The following is a 17940-nucleotide window of genomic DNA, read 5'->3' on the forward strand; positions in this document are numbered from 1 at the left end:
AATTCCACTTTTATGCCCCCAGAAGGGGCGTGAACGTTTTTGAGTCTTTCACGACCTCATGCGGACTAGAATCTTGATAAAGGAGACTATAAATCCAGGCTACAGTAGCTACTTAGAATTTTAGATGAGCTTTTCACAATGGGTGGACTTCAGTTCCCAGAATTCCTCAACCGGCAGGCATTCTGGGAGTTGAAGTCCACTTAGGCTGACTGGGAACTGAAGGCGGTTACAGAGGGAGGGGTGGAAAAATCAGCCCTGCAGGGTAGGCCTGTCTCCAATCAAAACAAAGCGAAATTAGAGCACTGAGTGGTGTTTATTCCCTGTCCCTCTCTTCTTCTTTTTTTTCCTTTCAGACGGTCCAGTTTAGTGATCACAACGAAGATCTTTTGGGGAGGGAAGTACGTATATTTTTTTTATTTATTTATGATTTTATTTCATTTATTGAAATGTATTTTAGCCGTCGCTCACTCCGGTAGACGCTTCCTTGCAAACGGGCCCCATCATAAAAAAAGAGAAGGAAAAAAATATTGAAATATTTTCAGAAATTACTGTCTGATCTCCGGTGTCGTTTTTACGACAACGAGAAGTGAGCCTCTGAGCATGTGAAGAGTGCCACATCCTCCTGGCCCTGCCGGTTTCCCTCCTTCCAAAATAAAAAACGAGGATTTGGCATGCAGGTAGTCAGTCCTCCAGTTACGACCGTAATAAAGGCTGCCTAGGATGGTCGTAAGTCATAGTGGTCCTGTTTTTATGATGCTTTTGCAGTGGTCATTAAGCGCACACAGTTGTTATAAGCGCAAACCTATTGTTCGCGATGAGTAGAATTTTAACTAAAAACGGAAGGGAGTGAATTTTTTCCGTTTTATGACGTGTCTGTCATAAAACGTGTCCCTTCCAACAATTGTAAGTTGTGGTTGTGTTGACCAGCACCCCAAGGGCAATCATTTGACAACAGGTGGGACATATTGTCAGGACTTCAGATCCAGGTCGTAACTCTCCTTTTCCAGGCAGGTGGTAACTTCGAACCGTCGCTAAGCAAGGCGGTCATAACTCGAGGACTCCCTGTTTAATGACTTCATCCTTGTCTTGCTTTCTTTTTTTTTTCTAGGGCCGAGACAGAACGAGGCCTTTCCAGAAAGCACATTATAGAAGGTAAATAAATGTTGCTTCCTTCCATTCCCCATCCCTAAAATATAATTCCTGATCCAGAATTGTGTCCGAACGTGCATCATGTGACTAAGGGATACAGCAACGGTCGTAAGTGTGAAAAACGGCCATTGGTCCTTCAAAAGCAACCTCGTTTAGTTTTGGGGTGCACAGGGTCCGTCCCCCCTACCCACCGTTCTTTGTACAGGTAGTCCTCGACTTACGACCAAAATAATTGAGCCCATAATGTCTGCTGCTAAGTGAGGCAGCTGTCCCGTTTCACCATCCCGCCGTTGTTAAGTGAATCCCTGCAGTTAAGTTAGGAACATGGTCGTTAAGGGAAACTGCTTTCCCCGTCTCCTCAGAAAGTAAATCAAAGGGGATTGCAGTGACCCCCAGGGTTATGCGACCCCGCCATAAATACGAGGCGGTGTCCAAGCGTCCGAATTTGGATCCCGCTGCATGTTGCAGCAGTCATAAGTATGAAAAACGGTCCTAAGTCGCTTTTTCGGGTGCTGTGGTCGCTTCAGACTGAATGGTTATAAGTCGAGGACTTAACCACGGCAGTGATTCACTGGACAACGGCTGCAAGGAAGGTCGTAAAATGAGGCCCAACCCCGATTCAAAACTGTCTTGCTGAGCATCAGAAAATTTGGACTCCACTATGGTCGTAAGTCGAGGACTACCTGCATTTCCTGGTCAGACAAGGAACGGTTAGAAACGAAGCCTTGTTCATGTGTTGTGTTGTGTTGTGTTGTGTTGTGTTGTGTTGTGTTGTGTTGTGTTGTGGTACTCGCTTTCCCTACCGGTTCACAAATGGGAGTGCGCCCCCTTTTTATTTTATTTTATTTTATTTTTAGTAGGCTTCTTCTCTCCCCCTCCCCAGGTTTAAAGGGGTCCCTAGAACGGCTGCAACTGAATTACGTGGACGTGGTATTTGCCAATCGGCCGGATCCGAACACACCTATGGAAGGTAAGCTACCATTTTGGGTTTTTTGCTCGAATTGCTAGAGAACAGAAACCTCTTAGTTATCCCAGTTAACCTTGGCGAGGCCCTTAAAAAATTGCTATGCCTACGGCCATTCGATTCTTGCCTTTTCAAAGGTTCGTTGGCTCATTGGCCCTTAGGACAATTCATTTAGCGACCGTTTGAACTGGGCCCTGATAAAAGGGATTTGCAACTGGTCCTTGCACCTAGCAACGACAATCACGGCTTCCCATGGTCACAGGATCGTGGTTAGGCGCTCGGCAATTGTCACGCATTTAGGATGGCTGCAGTGTTGGGAGGTCACGAAGCATTGGGGAAGCCAGCGGGAAGTCGAAAGTCGCATAATTTATTTTTTTAGTTATGATTGAATTTATTCGCTGGAGTGGGTGCGGTGGCCCAGAGGTGGAGCTCTCGCCTCACAATCAGAAGGCTGTGAGTTCGATCCTAGGTAGAGGCAGATATTTCTCTTCCTCTGGGCACACTGAAAATATATCTGCTGAACAAAACTTCTCATTGGTGACAAGAAAGGCATCCGGCCAGTAAACACTCAACTCCTAACCCTAACCCCACCCCCTCAGGGTGTGTCATCAATCACATTCGCCAATGGAACAATTTCGTGGATTGTAGAGATCACTCCCCTCCCGCTGCTGTGGGTAACCCTGGGAGACAGCCTTGAGAAAGATATGTCTGGAATGTGCTCCTGTCTTAGGCTGCCGTACCGCTTCGTTGGTTTCCCATCCCCCTTGCCTATGGCAACTCGAGAGCAGGCCAGGGATGCTTTGGGAGTTGATAGCGGCCTTATTAAAATTCTTGGCGAAAGAAATTGGGAATCGCTGGACACTTAAGTAGACTCGTTACTAGCTCTTGAACGAGAACCATCCGTGAGGAACAGGGCCCGAATTAGGGGAGGGGGCTGCTTCTCTCCCACTCCCTGGATGAAAAGCAGGGTTACAGCTCTAAACTCTTGCCTCTCTCAAATCTGTTTTCTATCACCAGGGAACCCATTTAGTTCCAAGTCGCGAACATTCATCATAGAAGGTACCCCTCCTTGATTAACTGCATCCGAGCGGCATTTTACGGGACAGAAATCCTTAGCTTTTACTTCCTTCCTTCCTTCCTTCTTTTCTTTTTTTTCTTTCTTTTCTTTTTTTAAATTCTTTCCCCCTTTTTCGCTTTGGAGACTTTTCATTCTGATTGGCCGAAGCTCCCTTTCCTCGGAGGACGAGGTTCGCCATAAAATGCCAAAGGACGCAAAGAATGAAAAAGGATGATCAAAAATATTATAATAATAATAAAAACAACAACAACCTTTCTGTCCCCTTAGTTAACATCTTGCAAGTAACACGGAAAGCACAAAATGCTTTATTTAAAAACGGGGGATTGGGGCTCCTTCCTTTCCTCCTCTTTTCCTAATGGTCTCATTTCACCACCTTCTCAACCACGACATTTAATGAAGCAACCTTTCATGGCTTAATGTTGTGGCTCCTACAAGCTCTCCTCCCTGATTCTAGCCTAGCCAGTTTCTCCAGAAAGTGACGGGTAGGATTCAGCCAGTTCAGACCGGTTTGGGTGAATCGGATGCTAATTTTGCATCTGGTTCGCTGAACCGGTAGTAGCAAGGACTGGCTGCCCCCGCGGCCCCCCCCCCCAGGAGTCTCCACGCGGCCCATTTTGGATGCCAGGTAAATGCAGCCCCCGCGTGGAGGCTCTGGGAGGGCGAAAAACGGGCCTCCCAGAAGTTCCGGAAGTCTGGAAACAGGTCCGTTTCTGGCCTCCGGAGCCCAGGGATTCATGGTTCAGGACCTTGGGCCAGTCCTGCAGTCTGGGGAAGGTCCCGACGAGGGCTCTACGTCGGAGGCAGAGATGGGGCCAGGGCTATCTGGGAGTGATGCGCGGACTCCGGAGCCTCTAGAGTTGGACAGCAGAGGCACAAAGAAACAGGAGGAGCCTGTTCCTAACGCACACATGCGCACAGCTGCCAGAAGGCAAGAGCAGCTAAAGCAAAAGGGACGACTCGGGAGTAAGGCCAGAAGATGATTGGCCCCTCCCTTAAGGCTTAAAAGAGAAACAGAGGCACTTGGGCTTTTTGTAGGAAAGCAACATTGCTAACTCTGTTTCCGGTCGGCATCTCTCGTTTGTTTCTAAACTTGGTGGGGCTTTGCCAAGTAAGGCCTTTGGCAGGGTGTCAAAGAAGATAAAGGTTGGTGATTATCCCGGAGGACTTCTTCCGAAGGACTTGTTTTGCAACTAATTGAGACTCAGCTGGGAATGAACATAATTCTCAGCTGTAACAATAAAATAGGTTTGTTTGGGACTAATTGTGCATTGTAATTACTCAGTAAGCCTAGGTTACAACAAACACTTCAGAAGATCACCTATCAAAGCCCTCCATCTACGTCCCCCCGTTTTGTTGTGTTCTTATCCTCCCACATCTGTCGGGTCAGAAAAAGACATCTCAACAAAACCAGCCATTTCCCACCTAGATTTTCTCGTGGGAAAGTTCTCCCGTTTTCTTCTGATTTTTCGAGGTCTCGATTTGCTTGCAAGATGTCGCCCAATCTCCTGCCCTCTCCTCCTTTCCTTTCTCCTGTTTGGTGTTGTGCCCTTAATTTCGGTTGGACAGCCTTGTTTATTTTGCCGCTCTTCGGATTAACCCTTTTTCTTTTCCTGTCGTCTCGTTCCTTTTTTTTTCTTCCAGAGACCGTACGAGCCATGACGCACGTCATTAACCAAGGCATGGCGATGTACTGGGGGACTTCACGGTGGAGTTCCATGGAGATTATGGTACTGTACCTGCTAACAACCACGCGCCCATCATTAAAGGCTTGAGAATCCAATCGATTTAAGAAAAATAAAAGGAGGATTTTCTCGCTGAATTCGGTTTTGTCCAGATGGAGAACAAGCCGGTTTAAAGAGATTGAAAGTAGCAAAACGGATCATGGAGTCTTAGACAAAACCAGAACTCTGTTGTCTTCCCCAGTGATTTTTCTTCATCCACTTTTCACAGCAGAGTAGAATAGAATAATAAGAGTTGGAAAGGGATCTTGTAGGTCATCTAGTCCAACCTCTCCTCCCAAGCAGGAGACCCTACACCATTTCTGACAAATGACAATCCAGTCTCTTCTTGAAAGCTTCCAGGAATGAAGCTCCCACAACTTCTGGAGCCTTCTTGGGGGAACTCGCCCCAAATTCACACCCGTTTCTCCTCCGATAGGCATTTTTTCACTCGCTTTTATCTCATGTCCTGCCCACCGTATTTCCACAACATGTGAAGGTTTTTGTGCAAAGACCCCCGTTTAAAATCCAGTTTACTAGCTTAACTTCAGTGATTCACTTAAAAACTGCAGCAATTGTAAAACAAAAAAAAGATGTGGCAAAATCCACTCCACAGGTGTTTCGCTTAGCAACAGAAATTTTGGGCTCAATTGTGGTCGTAAGTCGGGGACTGCCTGAATTTGTAGTCCGAAGTAAGTGGGATGTTTTGATAATAAAGGTAGAAACAGGTTTGTCCTCCCTAGAGATTCTCCCTAGGGATGGATCCCTTCTCCTTGGTCATTTGCATATTCTAAGTTGATCTCTCCCCGTAGGAAGCCTATTCTGTAGCTCGGCAGTTCAACCTGATCCCTCCGATTTGTGAGCAAGCCGAATATCACATGTTCCAACGGGAGAAGGTCGAAGTTCAACTTCCAGAGCTTTTCCACAAGATCGGTGAGCCTCTCTCCTCCCCCATCCGTCGCTGGGTGCTATCCTGCCACCCAAATAACACTGTCCCGAAGCGAAAAAAACAGAGTTGGAAGGGCCCTTAGAGGTCTTCTAGTCCAGCCCCCTGCTCAAGCAGGAAATGCCATTCTTTAGCTTCCCTTTATTCGGGTTGTAGGAACATAGCCTCATAAAATTTAGTCAGCTTAGCTGCCTCTGGTGTTCAGGGACACGAGAACGCTTAAAAATTTGCTTTCTTAGTCCTGGGTTTTTTAAAAAAAATGAGTTTAAAATAGAAAAAAAAATCAGAAAGCACCACTAGAAGTTTCTTTCCTAAAGTACAAGCAGTCCTCAAGTTATAACGGTTCATTTAGTGACCATTTGAGGTTACTTCGGCACCGAAAAAAGTGACTTGGGATTGTTTTTCCCATTTATGACTCTTGTGGCATCACCGTGATCACGTGATCAAAATTCAGAGGCTTGGCAACTGGCATGTACTTATGACGGTTGAGTGTCCCGGGGTCAGATGATCCCCTTTTGTGACCTTCCACGGTGGGAAGCCAGACTCACTCAACAGCCATGGGACTAACTGAATAATCGCAGTGATTCACTTAACAATAATAGCAAGAAAGGTCATAAGAAGGGAGAAAACTCACTTCACAACTGTCTCCCTTAACAATGGAAATATTTGGCTCAAATGTGGTCGCAAGTCGAGGACCACTGATTCCTTACAATGTGGCTTAGCATCCTCCGGCGTTGAAGAAAACGAGACAGCTTAGGAAATTGGTTTGGTTTCTGATTCCTTGCAATCTGGGTTTGCCGTGCGACCTCACCATCTCTTTCCTTCCCAGGCGTGGGAGCCATGACGTGGTCCCCGTTGGCATGCGGAATCGTGTCGGGGAAGTACGACGGCGGCATCCCCCCTTACTCGCGAGCGTCGCTCAAAGTAAGCACCCGTCTGCTTCCTCCTCCTCGTCGCCCTGCTCAACTCCCGTCCATCATGGTCTCTTCCGTCTTCTTCCGTCTAGGGTTACCAGTGGCTGAAGGACAAAATTTTAAGCGAGGAAGGGAGGCGGCAGCAGGCGAAGCTGAAGGAGTTGCAAGCGATTGCCGAGCGGCTGGGCTGCACCCTGCCACAGCTCGCCATCGGTGAGTGGGAACGGGGAGCTCGCATCCTTGTCCAACTTCAGATATTGTGGCAGGGAGTTACGCAGGCATCGAGCGATAGCGGAGGGGCATTACGTGTCTCAAGCCTGCAGATTGGTGGAACCTCATGTTTGTAGTATGTTAAAAGTCTCACTTTGTTTCTTCTTCCCTTCGGGAAGTCCTTGATTTACAACCAATTTAGGGACCATTCTGAGTGGTGGGGTGGCCTAGAGGTGGAGCTCTCACCTCACAATCAGGAGGCTGTGAGTTCGATCCTAGGTAGAGGCAGATATTTCTCTCTCTGGGCACGATGAGAATATATCTGCTAAACAAAACTCCGTATTGGCGACAGGAAAGGCATCCGGCCAGAAAAAACTCGGCTCCATTCAGTTGCCCAGACTCCACCCCACAAGGGATTAAGGGGTCGTTAAAAGAAGATGATTTAGTGACCATTCTAACTTAACAACTGCACTGGAGAAAGTGACTTATGTCCAGTGTTCACACTTACGACCATTGCAGCATGTGATCAAAATTCAGACGCTTGGCCCCTGAGTCGTATTTACGATGGTTGCAGTGACCTGGAGGGGGAGGGGGAGGGGTCACGTGATCCCCCTTTGCGACCATCTGACAAGCAAAGCCAAGGAGAAAGCCAGATTCATTTAACAACCGTGTGGCTAACTCAGCAACTGCCATGATTCACTTAACAGTGGCAAGGAAGGTCGTAAAACGGGGCAAAACTCACTTAACCGTTGTTTGGTTTAGCAACCGAAATGTAGGGCTCCAATATGGTCATAACTCAAGGACTCTAATTGTTACCTCCCTTGAGTTTCTCCCTCTCTGTCACCCCTAAGCAAAACAGATTAAATCAGATTTTTGCCCCTGGAATCCTGTCAACTCTTCTAATAATTGTGCATTTTTCACCAGCGTGGTGTCTACGCAACGAGAGTGTCAGTTCCGTCCTATTAGGAGCTTCTAACGCCGATCAGTTGATGGAGAATATTGGAGCAATACAGGTGAGGGAAAGGGGGGAGAGTCTTTTAAGGCAGGGTGGTGGTGGAAATTATAAGCACCAATTTCCAGACACTGACCCCAAAAGTCACTCTGTGTTCCTTGTCATTATTTTTTCCGAACTAAACCACTGGAAAGCAACGTTTTATACCACTCTCCCTAAGACCTATTTAAATAAGCCTTTATTTAAATATAAATAAAACTTATTTGTGTTTACTTCTAAATTTTTCCCGTGGGCCTCTTTTTTTTTTTTTTTTTTTTTTTCTTCCTTTTAGATGTTGGACTTGATAGATCGTCAGTCCCCTTAATATTGCTTATTAAAAATTTAATCTGAAACAGATGGTTGATCCACAGGCTGGGGACTTTCAGCTTGGCACTGATGTGAGCTGAGCCAAAAAATTCCGACAAGACAAATAGATGGATAGATAGAATATGGATAGAGGATGGATGGATGGATGGATGGATGGATGGATGGATGGATGGATGGATAGATAGATAGATAAATAGATAGATAGATGATAGATAGATGATAGAGGATGGATGGATGGATGGATGGATGGATGGATGGATGGATGGATGGATGGATAGATAGATAGATAGATAGATAGATAGATAGATAGATAGATAGATAGATGATAGAGGATGGATAGATAGAGGATAGATGATAGAGAGATGGATGGATGGATGGATGGATATATAGAGATAGAGATATATAGATATTAATTTAAGAAAGGCTAAAATGCATGCCCATTTTACAGATCACCGTTTTCCTGAAAAATCTCTTTATAAATCCAATCTCTAAATTAGCTCAATTTCAGGGTATTTTGTTTTTCCCCCAGGTGGATGCCGGATAGGAAAAATAGGCAATATTGCAAAAATTTTAGCTATAGCTTTCTTTAATTTTATCCTTGTTTCCCAACAGGTTCTTCCCAAACTCTCCTCTTCAATTATCCATGAAATCGATAGCATCCTAGGCAATAAACCTTACAGCAAAAAGGACTACCGTTCTTAATAACGGGGGGGCGCATTTGTGGTGGGGGCCCCCCAGTTAATCTGGGACTAATCCTCACGTCCGCCTCTCTGCTCTTCGCTTGCTTAAAGCTTATTTCGAAGAAGCCGAGGAAACAAAAAGGTTTTGCATCTGAGAATTTAAAAAAAAACAAACCACCGTATCCGGAGACTTCAGAGGACACCCCCGTTTTCCCAACGTGGCCAGATCACGTTTAAGCTTTTATTTTATTTTTTGCTTTTAAATTTTTTCCTCTTTTCCCCACCCCTCTGTGAATGCAGGAAACAACATTCCAGAGAAAAAAATCATGTCGTTTCCTTTTTTGTTTGTTTGTTTGCAAAGGGAAAAGCAAATTTTTGGCCCCGTGTTGACGTTATGGCAATGGGTTGGTATTTGGTATTTGTTTTTTTTCCCTGTTCCAAAAAAAAAAAACCACCCCAAAATAACTCGTAGGCACAAGTGTCAGTGTTTTTAAACGTTAATCTGGACCTCACCTCGCTTCCCTCCCTCCCTCCCTCCCACCCCCCTTCCCTCTAATAAGAGCTGGCACTATTTTTATATAAAATGCAGGCATGGACCGAGCTGTGATTATTATTAGAAACTGCTTATGGGGAAACTAATGCATGCATCCTTCCCAAACCATCACTCCCTCCTTAACGTGGTTTATTTATTTCTTTTAAGTTTGAAAAAAGAACACAGATTTTTATTTTTTTTAAGATGGAGGGGGAAAAAAAGAGAGTTAAGAATCTTCTGGATTGTTTCTGGATAGAGGGAGCCAGGAAATTTTGGGATAACGGTGCACCGTTTATGGCGGTTTACCATAGAAATGGCTCCGTCTCCTCCCCCAAAGTTTTCGGTTCTAGGTTATTTTCCCCAGAAATATTATCTTTCTTTCAGATATTTCAAGGTGGCATTCAGGCGAGGTTGGGCCACATTCCCAGGCACCCCAAAATCGATGGGGTTCTGTGTGCCCCCCCCCCCAGCTCTTGTCTTTTTTGAGCATCGGTTCGACAAAATTATCCTTGCATTTTGAGAATCGGATCGCTGCTTTGCTGGAATTTGCACGGCTAGCGGCGTGTGACATGGCCCTTGCACTGGAGGGTTGGGGGTGGCATTCTGGGGAGGGGGCTTGCTGTGGGTGCACCCCACATTGTCCGCACACACCCCAGAAAGAGTTTCATGGAAGGATGCAAGTCTCCCAGCGTTAGCAGTTGATGTACTCGTTTGTGCCTTAGCGAAATGCAGAATTTTAAATCTTAAATTTTGGGCAAAAGAGTCGTATCCTGTTAAAAAGGCCTGAGTGAAAACACCCATGTCTTCTCTCTCCCCCCCTTTGCCCCCCCAAAAATATTCCTCCTCCTTAAATGAGCTTGGATCAAACTACATCATATCTAACCTTAAATGTAAGATTTGGGGTTAAAACGGCTTTTAAAATATGACTTTTTTTTTTCCAATAAAGCTTCCTTAAATATATATATATATCCATGTTTGCTATCTGGGTTCTCCTAAATACAGGTAGTCCTCATCTTACAACCACAATTGGGCCCAAAATTTCTGCTGCTGAGGGAGATGGTCGCTGAGCGAGTTTTGCCCTGTTTCACGACCTTTCTTGCCACGGTCGTTAAGGGAATCACTGCGGTTGTGAAGTTGTTTAAGTGAATCCGGCTTTTCCGTTGACTTTTGTCAGGTGGTCGCAAAAGGGGAACATGGCGAGCATCGTAAACACGAATCAGTTGCCAAGCGTCTGAATTTTGATCATCAGATCTGGGCATGTTGTCATGGCCATTAAGTGTGAAAAATGATCATGTCCAGTGCCATTTTAACATCGAAAGGTCACTTCACAAGAGAGTTGTAAGTTGAGGACTGCCTGTCATTCCAACTCCAGACCCCTTTTTCCCATCTTAAGACACCCCCCCCCCCATTCAAAAAGGACCACTCTGCAAAATGGAAAGGGCGGCTTTGACCCCCAAGGCGGGAACTTGTCCGTCAATCAAAAGGCCATTCTGACATCTCTCGTAGTTCATTTTCCGTCCGTCCGTCCATCTCCAATCCTGGAAGACCCAGATCATTTCTTAAAAGGGGGGACAAGGTTGTTGTGAGGTCTCCATGCATTCCCTCCCTCCCTCCCTCGGTTGCGTTGGCCAACAAGAACTTCAATTTTGAGTTGGCCATGAAGGCTTCCAGGTTTCGCCCGTCGCCGTTGTGTAAATAAAAATCCCGTGTTTTTTTTCTCGCATTCTTTCCCCCCAAATCTGTTGTGTCCCGTCCCCCAAACGACAAACCACGGGTCTCTCTAATAAACACGGCATATATGATTGTAATTATTCCCAAGCTTAATTGCGTAACCTTCTGGGTGTCTCCATCCTGCTTAACAAAAGATCTGGATTGTTTAAAAAAAAAAAGACAAAAACTACCACTGTATTTACGGAATGAACAAACAACTAGCTAAATAAAATCAGGCCTTATTTCTGCAATGGAATTGTCTTTTTGGCGTGTTTTTTTTGGGGGGGGGTTTAAAAAACAGCTTGGCTACCGCTTGGATGGGGCACCACTAGGAAAATCCTATGGTGGGGGAAACAAATGGGAAATAAATTGCGTATTGTGGTGTAGTGGGAGGGAGGGGGCGTGTTTGGGACCTGTGCAGCCCATAAAGGGCAATATATGCTGCCCTCTAGTGGCTAATTTGGGGTATTTCAGTGCTAAAAAATGGTGAATGTTGCCCTCTGGTGGACATGTTTAGTTACTACAGCGAATAAATAGAAGTGAAGGCTTTGGGATGTTACCTGTTCTCAATATTGTACAATTAGTCAAGGTCATCGGTCTCGTGCTACCCCTGGTGGCCGGTATGGGTACTGCAACCTATAGGAACGTACACATAAAGCTTTCTTGGGGAGAAAACGAAATTTTGGGGCTGGGCAGGTGATTAAAAATGCTCTTAAAGTCCTTTTCTAGTATTCATTAGGCGGGTGGAGGGTTTTTCCCAAGGATTTTCCCAGGAGGGCAGGCTCCAGCATCTTGAGAGAGCCTCCCAAGTCAGAGGCAGTCTACCTTAGCCGGCAGGGAAGAAAGTGCACTCAAACAAGATCCCAGTCTCCCTCTGCAAAATGGGGAAACCCAGCTTTTCCCCGCCACCCTTTGGGAAGGGGCCTCCCCTCTTGAGAGAGGAGCGAGCCCCCTGCCTCAATGGAGCCTCTCCGTGTAGAGGTAATCTACCTCTGGACAGAGAGCATCTTTGCACGGGACTTCGGTCTCCCTTTTGGGCAGCTCTGCAAAATAGAGAGACCCCCAGCCCGGCTTTGGAGGGGCCTTGAGAGGAGCCATCCCCTTGCCGCCATGGAACCTCCAGCTATGGAAGTGCGCTACCTGCGTCCATGGGGACCCATCCGCATCCTAATTGTACCAGTTGCAAGCAGAGTTGCAAGGAAGGAGGAAAACACCTTGCGTGGAAACGGTGCGTACTCAGACACGCAACTTGTGTCCCAAACACCAAACAAAAAGAACAATCAGAACAATTTCTACTACAATTTTATTCCGGGAAAAACGGATATACAAAACGGCTCCAGATCGCTTGGCAATTAATCTTCCTCTTCCTCCTCTTCCTCGTCCTGGTTGATCTGGAAATACCGCAACTCGTAGCTCTCCTTGCTGTTGGCCACCACGCGCAGCCAGTCGCGCAGATTGTTCTTCTTCAGGTATTTCTTGGTCAGGTACTTGAGATACCTGGGAAGGAAAAAAAAGAAAAAAGAGACATTAAAAAACATGTGAAAACTCAAAGCTAGAAAAAGACGATGGAATTTTCTTTGGAATTTATTTCTTTTAGCTTTTTGTTTATCATTTCTGAGTTTATTTTCTTTCGAATTTGAGTATTTTAAGTTTTTTGTATATTGAGGGATTTGTTCTCCTTTGAATTTATTTTTTAATTATTTTTTCTTTTGAATTTATGTATTTCTTAAGTGTTTTGCTTTCTTTCGAATTTGAGGGATTTGTTCTCTTTTGAATTTGTTCCTTCATTATGTTTCCTTTCAAATTTATGTATTTCTTTTTAAGTTCTTTGTTTTCTTTTCACACTTAACCTTTCCAGCATCCCCGTGGTCAAGTGATCAAAACTCAGAGGCTTGACAACCGACTCGTATTTATGACAATCGCAGGGTCCCTTTTGCAACCTTCTGACAAGCAAGGGGGAAAACCAGACTCACTTAACAACCGTGTGGCTAACTTAACAAGTGCAGCGATTCGCTTAACAACGGCGGCAAGGAAGGTCGTAAAAGGGGAGGCCAAACTCACCAATGATTGTTACCTGTTATCCCAAACCCCGAAACACAAAACACCCAGTTGTAAAATGTATACCCAGCTTCATTTATTCAGTCCCCAACAAAGAAGGCCCGAGGGGGCCAGGCGCCCCCCCCCCCATCGGCAGGAGACCCCGGGGTCAACAGCCGCCCGCTTACCTCTTGGAAAACGGGACCTCGGAGGTCACCGTGATTTTACTTTTACTCCTCTCAATTGTCACCGCTCCTCCGCCGAGGTTCCCTGCTTTACCGTTGACTTTGATCCGTTCTTGCAAGAATTGTTCCTGGGAAGAAATTCAGAAGGGGGGGGGGGGGGGTGTTACCGGACGCAGCCCACGGATTATTTTTTGACATTTTTTCTTCTGGTTTCCCAGAATCTCCAACTGGCGGAGTCCTAGCCGGGAATCTGAGGTTGGTCGGACCTCAATGAGATCTCTCAACTTGATTAACCCAAACCCCACTGGAGTAAACAGTGAGAGGAGCTGAAAACAGTTGCTTGTAAGTTCTAACCACACCTCGGCACCTCCCTCTCAATTACTTTTAATTTAACAACTGTTTTGTGTCTGTGCCTTCAAGTTATCCCAGGAAGTTCTCGAATTACAACAGCTCGTTTAGTGACCGAAGTTACAAAGGCACTGAAGTGACTTAAGACCGTTTCACACTTAAAACCGTTGCAGCGTTCCTTGGCAACTGACACGTATTTATGACGGTCGCAGAGTCCTGGGGCCACACGATCCCCTTTTGCGACCTTCTCACCATCAAAGCCAATGGGGAAGCCAGACTCACTTAACGACCATGTTACTAGCTTAGCAGCTGCAGTGTTTTACTTAACAACGGTGGCCAGAAAGGCTCACTTCTCAGCAACAGAAAATTGGTCGCAAGTTGAAAACTGCCTGTATTCTATTCCCAACTAGGAGCCAACGTTTAAATCGTGGCCCAGGGACAAAAGCGGCGTTCATAGCGCTTGTGTGATAAAACGTCCCACGCGGGTGTTCGCGACTTACAAAGTTGGCAGCGTCCATAATTCCATCTTCTACCGGATGGGTGCAATCCAAAGTGAACTTCAAAACTTGTTTCTTTTTTTTGCTGCCTTTCGTCGCGAGCTTCTTCTGCAGGAGGGGTGGGAGATGACAAGGAATTAAAGAGAAAAATGTCTTGATTCAGATGTTGAGGAAGAGTAAAAAGAAAGAATCAAGCTTTCTCTGCCCAGCCTTCAATACCGAGACCCTTCAGAGGTAGAGGTGGATTAAATTAACTCATGAAATGACAACAAATATGTTCAAAAATATAGCCAAAGGCTGAGCTTTATACAGGCTGGTACATTTTTCACCTATTATCAGTATGTTTTAAACCTTCATTCATTGCTCTCCCAGACAGGGAGTGCAGACGTTGCTATCGTGTGAAATAAAAGGTTACAAAAGAAGGACAGAGTGGGAAGGGACCTTGGAGGTCTTCTAGTCCAACCCCCTGCTCAAGCAGGAGACCCTATAGACCAGTGGTGGCTAACCTCCAGTGATGGAGGGAGCCCGGTGGGGTCACACGCACACGTGCCCACATCCATAATTCCATGTGCCCCAACCCCCTGTGCTCCCCCCGATTTTGGCATGTGATGGCACAGTGGGCCCGGTAGGCCTGTTTTTTGCTCTCCCCAGGCTCCAAAGCCTTTCTAGGAGCCTGGGGAGGGCAAAAACGGTCTCCCCCATCACCAAGGCCCTCTGGAGGCCAGAAACTGTGTTTCCTGACTTCTGGTGAGCCCAGGAGGCCTGAAAATCAGCTGGCCAGTGCATGCATGCGTGCCAGAGCTGAACTCGCGTGTCCACCAATATGGCTCCATGTGCCACCTGTGGCACCCATGCCATAGGTTCGCCATCCCCGCTACATTTCAGACACAGAACTGCCCAGTCTCTTCTTGGAGACCTCCAGTGATGGAGCACCCACAACTTCTGGAGGGAAGCCCTTCCATGGGTGAATTGTTCTAACTGCCAGGAAATTTCTCCTTAATTCCAGGTTGGTTCTCTGATTAGATAGATTAGAGAGATATGATAGCTAAATGATAGCTAGATGAAAGCTAAAAGATAAATAGTTAGATATAGATAGATAGATGATAGCTAGATAGACGGATGGAGAGATAGATAATGATAACTGGATGGATGGATAGCTAGATATAAATAGATGATAGCTGGATATAGATAGATGATAGATAGATAGATAGATAGATAGATAGATAGATAGATAGATAGATGATATAGATGATGGATGGATTGACAGATGGATGGATAGCTAGAGATAGATGATAGCTAGATATAGATATAGATGATATAGATAGATATAGATGATAGGTAGATGGATGGATGGATTGACGGATGGATAGAGATAGATGATAGCTGGATAGATGATAGCTGGATGGATAGACAGATAGATAGATATAGATATAGCTAGCTAGATGGATGGATGGAGAGATAGATAGTTTGATGGATGGATGAAGATAACTAGATGATAGCTGGATGAATGGAGAGAGATAGATAGATGATAGATAGATAGATAGATAGATAGATAGATAGATGATATAGATGATGGATGGATTGACAGATGGATGGATAGCTAGAGATAGATGATAGCTAGATATAGATATAGATGATATAGATAGATATAGATGATAGGTAGATGGATGGATGGATTGACGGATGGATAGAGATAGATGATAGCTGGATAGATGATAGCTGGATGGATAGACAGATAGATAGATATAGATATAGCTAGCTAGATGGATGGATGGAGAGATAGATAGTTTGATGGATGGATGAAGATAACTAGATGATAGCTGGATGAATGGAGAGAGATAGATAGATGATAGATAGATAGATAGATAGATAGATAGATAGATAGATAGATGATATAGATGATGGATGGATTGACAGATGGATGGATAGCTAGAGATAGATGATAGCTAGATATAGATATAGATGATATAGATAGATATAGATGATAGGTAGATGGATGGATGGATTGACGGATGGATAGAGATAGATGATAGCTGGATAGATGATAGCTGGATGGATAGACAGATAGATAGATATAGATATAGCTAGCTAGATGGATGGATGGAGAGATAGATAGTTTGATGGATGGATGAAGATAACTAGATGATAGCTGGATGAATGGAGAGAGATAGATAGATGATAGATAGATAGATAGATAGATAGATAGAGGTAGATGATAGCTAGATTGACAGGTGATGGAGGGAGGGATAGGTATTAGATAGATGGGAGAGAGAGATGGAGGGGGGATGGATGGATCCATTAGATTGACAAATGATGACATAGATACACAGAAGAAGAGAGGGTGGGTGCATAGATTAGATTGACAGATGATGGAGGGAGGGATAGGTAGGATCAGAAAGAGAGAGAGAGAGAGAGGAAGGAAGGAAAGAAGGGGAGGGAGGGAGGGAGATTCGGGGGGGGGCTCCTTCCCTTAAAGGGACAGAGACCGAGCATCCCTTGACCCCCCCCATAAGAGGAGCCCCCCCCCTCCACACACCCAGGGAAGAGGCCTCGCCTGGCTGCCTCCCCACCTTCCTTCCTCCCCCCCCACGTGCTCAGCAGGCCTCCCCTCCCCCACCTCCCGGGGGGGGCAAACGAGGTGTGGGCGGGGCGTGGGCGGGGCCTGAGGCGGGAGGGGGCGCTGAGGCCTCTTCGGGGGAGGAGGGAGACCCAAAATATCCCCCCCTGCCGAGCTTGATCGGCTCCCCCTCCGGCCCCCACGAGGCCTCCCCGGGTACCCCCTCCCCTTCCCCGGCCCATCCTCGCCGCTTTCCCGGCCGGGCCCGCTCGGAGACTCACCGCGGGCGCCATGGCGGCAGCGACGACAGGGGGAAGAAAGGCAGGGAGGCTAGAGCGCATGCGCCGCCCGGGCCCCGCCCACCGCGCTTCCGCCCGGCGCGCTCGCTTCCGGCCAAGGCGGCCCCGCCCACCCAGCCGCACGTGCGCCGGGAGGAAGCCCGAGGAGGAGGTTGGGCTTGGACTCTTCGAGCCTGCCGAGCGCCGAGCGCATCGATCGGTCGCGCTTCGGCCTCTAAAGATCAGATCGATTGAAGAAGAGGAGGCGAAGAGCACGCCGGGAGTTGTAGTTTTTTTTAAATTAGGTTTTTTTTTTAAGTGGCCACCCAGAAAGCTCTTTTAAAAAGTGGAATAAGAGACTTTATCTGGGAAGGAGGCTTTCTCCTCTCTTGGCCTCCTTCTTCGCTCTTTTTTCTTTTTTATTCTCTCTTTGGAATGATGTGGAAATGTGGTTTCTCTTTCTGTCCAGCTTCCTTATCTTAAATACCACCCCATTAAATTATTCCTATTCCTCACTCCCTGACAGTCAGAACATTTCCCCAGTGGAACGGCTTGGACAGCCAATCGTCTCAAATTGTATGGGGTCTCTTGCTTGAGCAGGGGGCTGGACTAGAGGACCTCCCAGGTCCCTTCCAATGCTTATTCTCTAATTCTACCATTCCAAAGCCCCCCCACCCACCCAAAATACTGGCAACCACCTGTATTTTTGCAGAGCCTTGGGACTCCTGTTCCCATCACCCACAGCCAGAGGGGAACCCTTCGTCCCAGTTGCACAAGCAAGCATGCCTAGGCGAGGAGGGGGCTGATAATGGAGAGGGA

General features: G+C 46.3%; 2 protein-coding genes across 10 annotated transcripts in view; one reads left to right on the forward strand and one right to left on the reverse strand.

Moving 5' to 3' along the window:
• The window catches only part of KCNAB2 (potassium voltage-gated channel subfamily A regulatory beta subunit 2), a 37122-nt gene extending 25652 nt beyond the window's left edge, over window positions 1-11470 (forward strand). For 7 of the 9 annotated variants that reach the window (XM_087878831.1, XM_087878829.1, XM_087878832.1 and 4 more), the window contains 9 exons: window positions 354-398; window positions 1109-1152; window positions 2033-2119; window positions 4833-4918; window positions 5722-5842; window positions 6685-6779; window positions 6862-6982; window positions 7904-7992; window positions 8910-11470. In XM_087878831.1, coding sequence (XP_087734957.1) covers window positions 354-398; window positions 1109-1152; window positions 2033-2119; window positions 4833-4918; window positions 5722-5842; window positions 6685-6779; window positions 6862-6982; window positions 7904-7992; window positions 8910-8999 — 778 coding nt within the window. In that variant the 3' untranslated portion in view covers window positions 9000-11470. The remainder of the gene's footprint in view (window positions 1-353; window positions 399-1108; window positions 1153-2032; window positions 2120-4832; window positions 4919-5721; window positions 5843-6684; window positions 6780-6861; window positions 6983-7903; window positions 7993-8909) is intronic. The other 2 variants (XM_087878835.1, XM_087878836.1) reach the window with 1 other exon arrangement.
• A 1035-nt stretch (window positions 11471-12505) lies between these two features.
• Window positions 12506-17262, reverse strand: RPL22 (ribosomal protein L22). The gene is made up of 4 exons (XM_087879471.1): window positions 17125-17262; window positions 14290-14394; window positions 13445-13569; window positions 12506-12716 (listed from the first exon to the last, which is right to left on the reverse strand). The coding sequence occupies exons 1-4, from the start codon at window positions 17182-17184 to the stop codon at window positions 12572-12574; spliced, it is 435 nt and encodes a 144-aa protein (XP_087735597.1). The 5' UTR covers window positions 17185-17262; the 3' UTR covers window positions 12506-12571.
• Window positions 17263-17940: the final 678 nt, after the last annotated feature.

The sequence above is a fragment of the Pantherophis guttatus genome, chromosome 15, assembly GCF_059756535.1.
Source record: "Pantherophis guttatus breed Tessera chromosome 15, ASM5975653v1, whole genome shotgun sequence".
NCBI classification, from domain to species: domain Eukaryota; kingdom Metazoa; phylum Chordata; class Lepidosauria; order Squamata; family Colubridae; genus Pantherophis; species Pantherophis guttatus.